Source organism: Lutjanus erythropterus, chromosome 21 (genome assembly GCF_056507025.1).
Source record: "Lutjanus erythropterus isolate fLutEry1 chromosome 21, fLutEry1.hap2, whole genome shotgun sequence".
In the NCBI taxonomy this organism is placed as follows: Eukaryota; Metazoa; Chordata; class Actinopteri; order Lutjaniformes; family Lutjanidae; genus Lutjanus; species Lutjanus erythropterus.
In genome coordinates, this window is record NC_139337.1 from 15,324,985 (window position 1) to 15,339,059 (window position 14,075).

Genomic DNA, 14,075 nt, shown 5'->3' on the forward strand with positions numbered 1-14,075 from the left:
TCTAGGAAGTGTGCTGCCCACTTTGGTGAGAACATTTTCAAATATTACAAACATTGTTTTTTTTAAACAAACTGAGTCTCATTTAATTTCTGCTTTTGACAGGAATTAAAACCTCCTCTAGGATAACAAAAGAGCATTTCTCCACACACACACACACACACACACACACACACACACACACACACACACACACACACACACAGCTCTTACACACAAGCCTGAGCTTGTAAAACTTAGACCCTATCTGTGTGATCAATAACGTTAAGCCCCTGAAGCACAACTGCCTCCATCGGCCGACCTTCCTGTTCCTTTTCCCTTCCTGCTCAGTACGTCTGTAAGCTTTGAAAATATCCACCTTGATTAGTTCAAGCTGGTATTATCTCCATAGGAAATCTATGTTGTCTATTTAGGGAGGGTTAAGTCCAATCTAAAAAAACGAATAGATGGCATCATACTCCGTTATTTAACAGCTGAATCTGTGGTTTGACTGAGAATTCGATCCAAATTCTGTTACAGGAGGACATTCCCCAGTATTCAGCAGGGTGACGCTGAATACTGGGGCCCTGTAGCTTGTTTTTTTTTTTTCTCACTGCCGACAGTCATTTAATCATGGTTTAAAAATGGAATGTGGAGACAAACACTGAACACCATCATGGCAACAGAAACAGACATTTGTTATTGTGAGATTTTCTACCAGCAAAGACAAACAGAAATGTATTCAAACATGACGGCGATGTGCAGAGGGAGGCACAGGCACATCGAGGGCAGTCAATGCAACAGTGTGTGTGTGTGTGTGTGTGTTTGTGTGCTTGACCATGTCTGTCTGTGCGTGTCCATGTCTGTATGGATGTATCAGAAAATGTATGTGGATTTGCCATAGACTGATATCTCAAGATCAGTTGCAGAACCAACAACAGTTTGGGCAGACAAAGAGTTTTGTAATTATGCGCAGTTAGGTAGTATATGGAAAAACATTCAGTCTTCAGATTGAACGGTGTTTGAACTAGTGTAAATTCAACTGAAAATATTCTTTTTTTACCTCATACTTATTCAGCACAGTTTACTGATGAGGAACACACACATATTTTCTAATGTACATGAAAGAGCTGTTACTTTGAAAGTCTCCAATTTTCAGATGTATTTGTCTTGTTTGTTAGAGGTTTCCTGCATAATATATGTGTGTAGTGTGTGTGTGTGTGAGAGAGAGAGAGAGTAAGAGAGAGTTGTTTTTCTTCAGCTTCAAGTGTTTAACAGTCTTTGTTTTGGATGAATTCCCTGCTCTCCAAAAATATTTTTAAGCGCTATCCACCAGTGCTCACACTTGTTAAATATAGTGATTAAAATTAAATTGCAAAAATATTCAAATTGTAAACTAAAAAATGTCATTAGTTTTTTCTTTTAAAAAAGAACATTTTGAAATTGTAATGTAAAATCTCACAGTGCCCAAAAATATTTGTATTTATTAATCTCCTATGGGTGATAATTTTCAGTCTATGTTAAGAATTTGATCGATCAAGTAAAACTCAACAGATCTAAGAATAGAATCAATAGATCTAAGAACTGAAATATAACGCGTTATTTGATACTCAAGTTTGTCTTGACAGACCTTTACATCTTCATGTTACATTTCGTGCTGTCAGAGAATATGTTATGTTGCTGTGGAGGGGAAAAAAACATGGTAACATATTTTGAAATTAATAGATTAACTGATTGTTAATTTACCAATGATTGATTAAGGAAAGTGCTGACAATTTACAACCCCAATTTATGTATAACTTCTTTTCTTTCTTTTTCTTTTTACAGACACAAAAAAACAATTCATTGACACACTTAACTAACAAGGATGCGAAGGATTAATTTCAAATGCACGTTTCATTTCTTACAACAAGATTAATTTGGTATTTAAATGAAATCCTGTTCAGTTAACATTTTCTCTGGTTTTCACAACTTCCCCTCATGTGTTTTGCAGTGAGATCAAGCTGCTGATAATTATTTTTTCACTGGGATGGCGAAAAAACTACAAGAACTTAAGCTGCAGATATCTTAAAAAACATCACATAAATAAGCAAATCAATACACGAATCAACAGCAATAAGCATCTCATGTTTTCTTGTCTCCTTTCCCGTTCTTTTAAACACACACACTCCTACTGGCCTGAATAAATTCATGTCCACCAAACATGTTTCCTCCCCCACTGCGCTCTACCAGCTCGTCCGTCCCATCAGTGACCCCCCTGCCGTCAAACATTAACCTAGCCAAAATCTAACCCCCTGTCTCTCCCTCCCCGCCCTCCAACACATATCTATCAGGCTAACTATCTATCCATCAACACGGTGGAGTCAGCAGACGGGATGGAGGGACGGGAGGGGGAGATAAACGCCAAGATCCTCCCCATTACTGCCCTGCATTAACCCTCAGCTAAATATTTACAGTATGAAGAAGAACACACGATTCTCAGACATACACACGTACATATAATGCACAGCCATACATAACCACCACTGTTTTGTCTCCCCTATCTCCTTTCACCAGCTGTGGTCAGAAATGCCACCACCGCTGCGGGGAAAAGCACAAGCACCAAAAACTCGGATCGACGTGGAATCACAAACAAAATTATCCTCAACCACCACTGCTGCAAAAAATTATATTCAGAATGCAAACAGCACCAGTCCTAAGGTCTGACTCACCAACTCATGCTCAAAGCTATGAAAAAATACGACATCCACTAAATGCATGTTTGAAAGAAAGACTGAATATCAATACTTATGGATAGACAAAACTTATGCTTAGGCTGTTACCAACATGTGGCAGTATATTTAAGGGTGTGCAAAGATATCAGTTTGATATAACTGCTGCAGTTCATGCAGCTTTGAACCTGTAACACGTTTATCTTTAGTAACATAAAATTGATTAAAACTGTATATATGCAGAGGGACTTTTCTGTCAATTCACAATAAACCCCCAGAATTTAAATGATGCATTTACGAGATGGCTTGTACAATGACTATATAAAGTCTATGTTCATAACTACTAGAACTACAACAATTAATCAATTCGTCAATCAAATAAAAATCAGTTGCCACCTAATTTGATTATCGAGTAATAATTTCAGTAATTTTTCAAGCAATAAAGTCAAATATTTGCTAGTTCCAGCTTCTTAAATGTGAGGATTTGCTGCCTTTCTTTGTCACTTATGATAGTACATTAACAGTTCTTGGCTGTTGGTTGGACAGAAGACGCAATTTGAAGGCATCACTTTGGGTTCAGCGAAATTGTAATGAGAATTTTTTCACACTTTATATACTAAATCACTTATTGATTAATCATGTAAATAATCAGCAGATTAATCAATAATGACAATAATTTTTAGTTGCAGCCTTAATAACTACGTATTTTTCAAAATATGTACCCTACATAGAGACACACAACACCAGGCATCAGAATCAGTGAACTGTTACACTGATTGTCAACTATTCAATTAATTGCACACTTTTTTGCTAATTAATTATTTTGTTTTTTTTTTGTTTTTTTTTTATATATATACTATTGTATTGTACTACTTTAGTATAGTATTTTTGATTTTCTTTTCTGGTTTTCGATTTGAAGACATTGACATTTTCTGGAAAAACAACAGATCAATTAATCGAGAAAAATATAGACAGATTAATCAATAGTGAATATAATTGTTGCAGAACTATTTATATCTACTTTGTATCACAGCACAGCAGGAGGTACGGTTCACCGGGTTAACAGGTCATATTTATACATCACACTCAAACAACATATTGTCTTATATTTGATATAGATATGAAGGTTAAGGACAAAGTTATTTTAACAAAATATAATGAATCACCCTGAAAAGATGAGTAAAATTGGAAAATCTTATTAATATTTTAGAATAAATAGAATCAACATCAGTAACAGACAAAGAGACATGCAGGTCTCTCATGCAGGAGCCTGAGCATGTATAAACTGGTGATGAGCAATGGATCAGCTGATCCTAATGAGCGGTGATGGACACTGGTTTGATTAGGGCATCTATTTCCTGATTTGTATTTGGACAGGAGATTTTGCAAACACACGCACACCATCGACTGCATAAAGCATCAACAGGTGAGATGCAGCACGAGCAGAATGCAGGTAAGAGAGAGCAGCAGAGAGGCAGCAGAGAGAAACAAAGGGGTGGTAATTCTGGAAGAAAAGGGAGATGTGGGATGTGTGGGCTGTACGGAGCCATTTCCATCAGCAGAGGGGAACTCCAAAGCATAAAGACAGTTGCCAGGCAACTGAACATGATGAGAAAAAAAAAAACATACAGACCACTTCCACGTGTGAGAGCAAATAACACATAGACCCACAATCTGACTGACATACACACACACATGCACACAAGGAGCCAGCCACAAAGGTGTATCAAGTCCTTGCCAGTTTATCAGTAATGTTAATACTTTGCTGCACAGAGGCACAAATATTTTGTCTCATTCAGAGGAATTTAGTGTCAAGCGGCAAAAAAGCTCCACAAGCCCAGAGCTGGACGTGAAGATCAAAAACTGCTACAACAATTCCACACGAGCCACTTCCCTTTTAATCATTTTGATGACACGACAGTGAGCAGCATGGGACACAAATTCTTTGTCTAACAGGAGGTAATCAGCCGATGATTCTTGAATTAAACCAGCCCGTTTCCTTATTTTAGCTGCCAATATAAATAAAGTATCTAAGAGAGTATTTCTCATTGTGAGATCTGAGTGTTCAACTACTCTCACAGGGAGTCTACACATATCAGCAAGTTAAATGCAAGACTTTTTAAAAATCCAATTCATCTAACTAAATTTAAGGCAAATTTTGCAATAAAATCAATGTGAAAATGTACGTTTTTTAATAAAATTGTTCAAATTCTCTGTCTGTCAAATAAAATTATTTTCTGGTTTCTTTACTCCTCTATGATTAAACAGATATCTTTGGGTTGTGGATCAATCATCAATCTTGTTACCTCTATTAACTTTCCTTTTCTGTAAAGTGACATATAGAGCTACATCTTAAGTCAGCTAATCTTAGCAAAACACTAGTTAACTAGTTAGCTAATGATTGATGTAGATTAGCTCACTAGTTAACAAGCATTTAAGACAACTTAATATTTTTTAAAATACTTCCTATGAATCAGAGAATCAATTTCAAAATCATTGATCTATAAAGCACTGAATGGTTTAGGGCCAAATAAATGTCTGATTTGCTGCTCTGTTATGAGCCCACTAGAGCACTAAAATCATCACGGTCAGATCTGCTCACCGTACCCAGGGTCAGAACCAAACGTGCAGAGGCAGCTTCTAGTTTCTATGCATCCAAGATCTGGAATAATTTCCACAACATCTCACGTCTGCCCTAACCCATACCTCCTTAAAATCAAGGATTTAAACCTTTCTGTCTGCCACTGTTTTTCCCAATGTCATTTGAAGATGTTACATTCTTTTACTTTGGCATCTTAAAGTTTTTCAGATCTATTGAATTTCTACCATTTGTTTGCTGTTTTTTCCCTTTAAATTGTTCTTTTATAAATATTCTCTATTTTTGTTGTGTATGTTTATGCTTTATGTTTGTGTTTCTGCTTTATGTAAGGCCTTTTATTATAAAATGTGAATTTAAGATATTTTAGACTTTTAAAGGACCTGTGGCCACCCTGCTCTCATCATTGTTGTGTTTGGTTACTTCAGTGTCTTCCTCACCTGGCCCAGTGGTCGCGGAGCCGCTGTTGTTTTGCAGACTCCCATTCCTGAGGAGTGACGGGGACTTCTGAATCCCACCGCTGACACCCATGACCCCAAGCCCCCTCTCTCCTCCTCCTCCCCCCACTCCCACTCCCACTCCTAATCCACTGCTGGAGACTAAGCCTGGCCGGCCTGAGAGCGTCGAGGATGAAGAGGCGGACGGGGAGGCGGTGGAGGAGGCGGTGTTGGCTGTGGATGAGGATGTGGGGAGGGTCAGGGAGGGAGCCGACTCTGAGGGCTTCACGTCTGTGGTGAAGCAAGGTCCAAATCTGTTTCGCCAGTTGCCCTTCTTTTTCTTCTTCACCCCGTCTTCCCCTCCTCCCGCTGCCGCTCCTCCGATCCCTGGCCCCGAGCTGGAGGGCTGGGGCCGTTTGTAGCCGGCAGACCCACCGAGGCTTGTCGTCTCGCTGGCTGTGTGACTGTGGGAATTCTCATACAGCTTACCGCCCACTGAAATGATAAGAAAGCAGAGCTGAATATTTAAGCATAAAGTCTGTGGTCTCTGTGTTTTGTTGTGTTTTGCTGCCTGAGATCCATCAAAGAATCTACTCTGAGAGGAAAGCAAGTCCTGCGCCATCAGTTCTCTTGTAAATTAGTGCTTAGACTAATGATTACTTTCATTATTAATTAATCCCCTGCTTACTTACTCAATTAATCTATCAGTCATTTGGTCTATAAAATGGCAGAGACTTTGAAAAACACCCATTACAATGTCCCAGAAAGAAGGTGAAATTTCTACCTAGCTTGTTTTGTCAGATCAACAGTCCAAAACCAAACAATATCTTCCATTTGCTCAAAAATGCCTAACAAGAGAACATGAGCTTGCTTCCAAAACGTTGAATTACTTGTAAGAGACAAAAGAGGTGGAAATATCCTAATTTTTGGTCCTTTATTGGGGTCAACCTCGAAAAACAATGGGACCTACAGCCTATAATGTTGCCTAATAAGCAGGGATTGGTATAGAGAGCCAGTACTAAATTTGTGCTGGTTCCTGATTGGTCAGGAAAAATTGATAAGCTCCTGGCCAAACAGTGCTGTTATTGGTAATTATTTAACATTAATTCGCTCTTACATAGCTGTCATTTTCAAACTCCAAACGGTTCCCTAATGATGATGAAGCTGTTAGCGTCAGCCAATAACATTTGACGTTGTTGTTACATTCTGTGCTCCCAACGTTACTAAATCTGACAAAATTGAAACTAAATGCAATATATGTTAAAAAAAATTGTAGTTGAATGTAAATGGGCGAATGTCAGAAACCCCATGAAACACTCATAAATACAGCACTTTATAAATCTGAAGCAGTGCACCGTCTTTGACTGCTTTGGCAAAGCAGCTGCTGTAGCTAACTCAATGTCATGTCCACAATGCCGAGGGTTTAGTGTAAATAAAAAATACAACTGGAGGACCTTGTCATGTCAGAGTATCACTCATTATTGTTACAAAAATAATTCTGTAGTCATATACTCAGGTCACAGTATCATTTTTAAGCACTTGTTTATGTTCCTAAATAACACCATAGACGTCAGTCAAGCAGCAGCCATAGCTTCATTGGTGAACAGAAGATTTACAGCCCTTCACTACAATGGAATCCAGTTGATTTAGATATGCTTGGTCGCTAAAAGCTAGCATGGGATAAATCGTTAATTGCAAGGTATCCTAATTTGAACTTGGTGTGAGCTCTCAATACAAACACACACTGTAAAGTTTGTATAAAATTAGGATGCCTTTATTTTACATGACAAACAAAGAATTAAGAAATGACCAACGCGTATCAACCAACACAGATCTTCATCAGGGTCAGACAGGAGTAAGGTGCATACGTACAAAGGTTGTGGAAACCACTGAGGCAACAATGTAATAATGAGACCAAAAATGTGACCATAAAAAAGTCAAACCAAATAAAAGCTATAAGTGACCGTTGCTGAAAACAGACATCTGGTACCTGCAGAAGCTGTAGTGGCGGACATCAGAGAACCAAAGAGTGTCGTCGTTCCCTCTGAAGCTCCGCCCTCTGAGCTTGGCTTCACAAGGCAGCTGCTGAAAGATGGCGGGGAGGAGAAGGTGGTCCCACCCCCGGGACGCAACGATGAATCTGAGAAGCTTAGGAAGTCGGAAGAGGAAGGAACAGAGGGCATCTTGCTGGCACTGGTCAAGAGGAGGCCTGGAGGAAAGAAAGACAGGATCAAAATGGAGACAGAGAGAAAAAAAAGAGAAAAACAGAAGTAGATGGACATGAATGACAAGTGAAAAGGGGAAGTGAAGAGTGTGAGCAGGAGAGAAACAACACAGAGGAAACAGACATTACAGCTGGAAAAGTTTCCAAACGACTCTCCTTTCCATCATCATGGGAGCAGCAGAAACAAGATAACCAAAATAAGCATTTTATCTGTTCTCCTGCTCACTATCTTCTGTACAGTCAGCCCTCCCTCATCACACAGTCCTCCCATGTAACAGACCAACTGCCTTGAGAGCAGACAAATGGATGAGTACTCAAACACACACACACACCATTTCTCTACTAGACACACACCTGACAGGGGCTTCAAGGTTCTGATTGTACAAAATACAGGAGCTCAGTGTGAGCACTGCCTCCTCTCAGGTCCTGACCTCCTCATGTTCTTTCTTTTTGTGTGTGTGTGTGTGTGTGTGAGGTGTGTGTGTGTTGGTCTTTCCCTTGTGTGTGTTGGTCTTTCCCTTTTCCCAGACAGGGCCTCCGATTACAGGAGCCAGAGGCCAGTCGAGACGCAGCAACGTTATCATGACCACACACACAAAAGTCTAGTCTCTGGCCGAAATACAGAAAATGACACAGCGCGTGCGCGCACACACACACATGTTAGCACATGAACCACACTCTTATTACTTTTTAATAACACTTCTGTAATTGTGCTGCACTTGCAGTTTTTTGGTAGGTGGGTGGCGCGGAAACACCAGATGATTTGTCACTGCATTTCCATTTTTCTAACTGCCGGGTTAATTCCCAGTTGTGGGGAAAAATTAACATACAGGAACATTTGCAGCCATCAATTCACCTTGGTGGAAAGGCCCAGTGGAAGCAGAGGCAGATGTGGAGGAGGTTGCCATGGTGACCACGGCGGAGGGGAGGGGTTTCCCTGAGGAGGAGAGAGACTTGCGGCCGCCCCTCTGTCCCACCACATGACTTCCGCCACTGTTCTTCTTGTTCTTCACCTCGGACACCGCCTTACCCGCGTCTGCAGCCAGGCTGTCTTTGGAGCTGCCACCAGAGTGAGCGGAGGACACTTCTTGGAAGTTGGCATTTGTGAAACGGGCAGTGCTGTCGTCCAGTCGCTTCTGTGAGGGAGCTGGCAGAGAGGTGACGCCTCCCCCTGAGCTGCTGCTGTTATAAGTCTGGAGGAGGAAGATAATGCAAAAAGTTTACAAACAAACATGCAGGAAAGAATTGCATGTCAAAAAAGGAAAAAGGAGTCTGCGCACCAGATAATCAAGCTGGGACAATACACTATCTCCCAATAATATCACAATTGATAGTAAATAGTGTGTGATGTTCCTGTCAGAGCCCTTCCTCAGAGAATTTTTAAAAATGGGTTGTGGCCAAAATGTCACACGCTGGTGTAGAAATAAATGTCCATGGGAGCAACATATAGTGTGCGGACTTTTCCTTTTCTGGGGGCGGAAGGTGAAAAGGGAGGAAGAACAATGAAAAATTATGGCTCAACGGAAAGGGAGGACAGGAACCATGAGAAGCGCCGGAACAGGGAAAGAAAATTATCAAAACAATGCTGGTTGAGAGAGGGAGGACCACAAATGGGAGAAAGGTCAGCAGGAGATCAGGATGTGTGAGGGACACTGAGGAAGAGCAATGAAGGTTAATCAAGGTAAGATAAAGAGAAAATAAGTCAACAAGCCGCCCCCCTGCACTAATATTTAACTAGCTCACCACAGTTCACCAAAACGAAAAGCAATGCAGAGTGGAGGAGTGCCCTCACCTTGTCTGGGACCATGATGTTTGGAAGGACGAGGGAAGGCGACATATCCATGGTTTTCTTGTGTTTCGGTTTGTGTCTGTCCCGCTCCTTGTGTTTCTGAGTGTGGAGACGAAGAGAAAAAAAAGGAGAAACAGATGAGTGAAGCTGCTTAAAATATGATACAGGAGGGAGAAGAACAAAGACAGACACAGAGAGAAAAACAGCCCTCCTAAAACCATTGTTTTATACCAGCCTTCTGCATTTTAGGAATAGGGCTGGGTAATATATCAATATAATATCAATACTGTGACATGAGACTAGATATTTCTTTAGATTTTGTATAACATTATAATGCAACATGTGATATATCAAGTGTTCACTTTTTCCAGTTTTAAAGGCTTCATTGCATTAAAGTGATGTAATTTTCTAAACTTAACAGACTATTAGCTGTTCTATTATTTGCCTTTACCCACTTAATCATTACTGATGATTGTTTATCAAAAATCTCATTGTGTTAATATTTTTTGAAAGCATCAATAGTCATCCCTACAATACTGTCACAATATCAGTGTTGAGGTACTTGGTCCATTTTGTCTATATCATCCAAAAGTTCTGAATTCTAACCTAATGGGTAGATCAGTGGGATTTTTAAAGTATTACAGTATGTAAGTATTAGCTATTTATGTATTATAGCAAAATGTACTAAAAGTTCTCATTTCTGATGAATATTATAGCTGCATTAATGCATATCTTTTGTATTTTTCTGCATTAGATGTTTAAAGCTGAGCTAATTTTAACTACTGTATAACCTGTTGGGTAGTTCAATCTACAACAATACATCATATTCTATATAACTGAACATTTGCACTATTTGAGAATTTACTACTAGCTATTTTAAAGAGAATGTGTATATTGAGATATATCGTATGGGAATAGCCAAACAATATTGACATAATATTTCTAAGCCATATCATCCAGCCCTATTTAGGAATATCTGGAAAACACTGAATGTGCAGACATACTGGGCCGCAAATGTTCTCTGTGAGATTAAAGCCAGAGAGATGGCAAAAAATAAAACAAACTAAAGGAGTTATTAGGATGTAAGCACAGAAGAGGGAGAATGTGTGTGGCATTGCATTTCAAAGGCTCAGTCTGAGATGAAAGCTTGGAGATCCACAAACACAAAGAGAGTGATGGAGGAGAGATAAAAAAGGGGCAGGAGGCAACAGGAATTCAGCACGCTGCAGTTTAGGGCAGAGTGTGTCTAAGTGCCTCGCACCGAAGCGCACAAGGTCTCGTCGTTTCATCCAATCATATCCTGCTTCTTGGACGATCACAGCTCAATTTACACCCTCGCTATTGCACACGCCACCACCCTCCTCTCGCACCCCTGATGTGGCGACTGGGTGCCAGCGCATTTACACCTCACACGCACAGCCCAGCACCCCCCGACACCTCTCTGCAGACAGGTGCACATACACTCGCACACACATTTACGTGGACACGCACACAAATGCGGGCACACATCCACACAAACCGAAGTCTCAGAGGGGTGGTGAAAATATGCAGCGATCATGAAAGACGACATGGGACTCAACATGCTTGTAATGTTCAGTGTCATGACAACTCTGAAGCACCAGAAAGCGCCCCTCCCCCCTTCTTTTACCCCCAAGGTCTCGCTGAGGTGCGACTGCATGGAAGCTGGTGACAGTTTAGCCAGACTTCCTCTATGACTGGCAGTTAACAGACATCATGAGCCAAATCAGGAGATAGCAGCTCCGCTGTAACCTCTCTGCACGCTCGCTTCCGCTAATGCTAACGCTCAGGGGTTGCAAGTTCTGCTTCTGTGTGTATTTTTGTGTATAACTTCAAACTAAGGATGCAACTAGCAATTATTTTTACCTATTTGTTTTCTACCAGACAGTATCATTAATGGTTGTTGTTTCAACAAGAGACCATTAAAACTGCAATTGAATACCTATTTCAGGTCTATAATGGCAAAAAGGTACATGTACAGTTTGAATTAGTGGTTTATGTTTTGTTAGTATTTAGTAGTTGATTAAATGTGGGATCCTCACTAGAATTTTACATAGTTTTGCATGAGTCAAAACACTGTTTGTAATGACTGATCTACAGGTGAGTTGCTGTATGGTAAGGGGTTTTAAACCTCAAGAGATGATCTTATCAATTAATCACTTAACAGTTTAGGTGATACAATTTCAGACAGTGAAACGGTGAAAAATGCCCAAACCTGAGGTGGTGTCTTTACTTATTTTGTCTGACAAACAATCAATTATCAAAGATATCAAGAGAAGAAAAAAAATCAGTAAATACTCTTATTTCCCTTCTCACTCAATAAGTTAATAACATGATTATCACAACTGTTGTTTTTTCTCTGGGGCTGTCCCCAAAATCAGGATTTTTCAGCTTTACAGCAAGCCATGCAGTTGCTCCTGCACTGTTCTGTGTACAATGACACTGGAGCTGCAACAGTTAGTCCATTAATCAATTTGTCGGTCAAAGGAAAATTAGTTGCCAACTATTATGATAATCAATTAATCAGTTCAGTGACTTTTTCAAGGAAAACTGTAAAACATTTTCTAGTTCTAGCTTCTTACATGAAAGGATTTGATGTTTTTTTGTCATAAAGAAATAATTTTTGGGTTTGGACTGTTGGTTGGATGAAATAAGCAACTTAAAGACATCACTTTCAGTCAGACATCAGCCAATTTACTAATAACAAAAATAACTTACAGCCCTAAATGACACAAACACAAAAGTGCAGAGATCTGACTGACAAACAGTCAATTCAGCTCTTTTTTGCATCATGAATGATCCACTCTTAGGGAGCAGCTCTTATTTTTTGTTGGTTGTCTTATCAACTAACTGTTTAGAACTACTTTAAGCAACCGTGCACACCGGCTACAAAAAGCAAATAACAAAAGTGAAACACAAGACAGAGTGAGATGGTAAACTCAAACACGATACAGGAGAGGAGCAGAGCAGGAGAGAGACAGAGAGGTAAATTCTTTGGGATTCCCTTGTTGTTTTTCATTAACATTCCAGAGGTAGGTGTTGATGGACAGAGGCTGAGCTGAGCGGGTCGGATAACACACACACGCACACACACATGCAGGCGCGCGCACACACACACAGGACACGAAGCACTGGGCGTGGGAAACACAACACACACACAATGTAACCCTGACACACCCTTATCAATCAGGTCAATTGATTATACAGGCAGAGACAAAGCCTTTCAGCGTGTCCTTTCCCCTCTTTTTCTCTGTTGCTGACCATTGGCAGCCTGATCATTTGACATGTCCAAGTGCTCTTTGAGACCGTGTGGGGTAAATGTAAGTGGTGGCAGAGGATGAGGGCCACGTCTATTTATCAGCAAACTCCCGAGCAATGAGCAACACAACAGTGGGCTGAAATCCTCTCTGTCTATGTCGAATGCTGATCATGGGACTCTGAGAGCGGGAAAACTCTCAAACACAAACACTGTTCCTCATAGCTTCACAGTCTGAAAATATGTGACTGCAGATTTTATTTTATCTCTCAGTACACATAGTTATAGCTGCAATAGTTAATCAGTTACTCAATTAGTTGTCACATATTAAACTACTTGTACGATACATTGATAATCGATTAATACGTTTTTTTTTTAAGGAAAAAAAGCCTAAAATGTCTGATTTCAGTTTCTTAAAGTATTTTCTGGTTTCTTCAGTCCTCTCTGAAAACGGAATATCTTTGGGCTGTGGACAAAACAAGACATTGAGGATGCAATCTTGGCATGTTACAGACCAAACAACTAATTGATTAATCAAGAAAATAACCAACAGATTAATCACCATTGAAAATACTCATTAGTTGCGACCCTAAGTATCTTGATTTTTGCATTTGTTTACTAAAATTAGCTGCATTAAATTGTGGCTGTGAAAATGGTTTTCATTATCAATTCATCTGTCTTTTTTAATCTATCAGATAATAATTTTCTCAGTAAAACGACGTACATAGTCGACATAGTGGATACAGTAGACCAAGGCCAAGTAGAATACCAGTATGTTTCCAGGTTGGCAGGAATGATGTTGCCCTTTCATAAAGCATTGCTGTGTTACAGAGATGCCCTGGCCTACAAATCATATTCTGCAGTTGTAAGGGAGCTTGCTTGATTGGTACAGATCCAAGAAATAATCACAACATCATCTTTTTAAATTTGTTCCAGTGAAAATGAAAAGCAAAAAAAACAAACAAACAAACAAACAAACAAACAAAACATTACCACTAAAATCTTGACTCATATCACAATCAAAATATCTTTCAAAATAATTGCAATATAATTATATTTTTGCATATC

The 14,075-nt window shown here is 39.7% G+C and overlaps 1 protein-coding gene across 3 annotated transcripts in view; it reads right to left on the minus strand.

Moving 5' to 3' along the window:
- Positions 1-14,075, minus strand: part of mllt10 (MLLT10 histone lysine methyltransferase DOT1L cofactor) — a 59,920-nt gene that overhangs the window by 21,015 nt on the left and 24,830 nt on the right. For all 3 annotated transcript variants that reach the window (XM_084746785.1, XM_084746787.1, XM_084746786.1), the window contains 4 exons: positions 9,737-9,832; positions 8,801-9,137; positions 7,711-7,929; positions 5,724-6,215 (listed from right to left, as the gene is read on the minus strand). In XM_084746785.1, the coding sequence (XP_084602911.1) occupies positions 5,724-6,215; positions 7,711-7,929; positions 8,801-9,137; positions 9,737-9,832 (1,144 nt within the window). The remainder of the gene's footprint in view (positions 1-5,723; positions 6,216-7,710; positions 7,930-8,800; positions 9,138-9,736; positions 9,833-14,075) is intronic.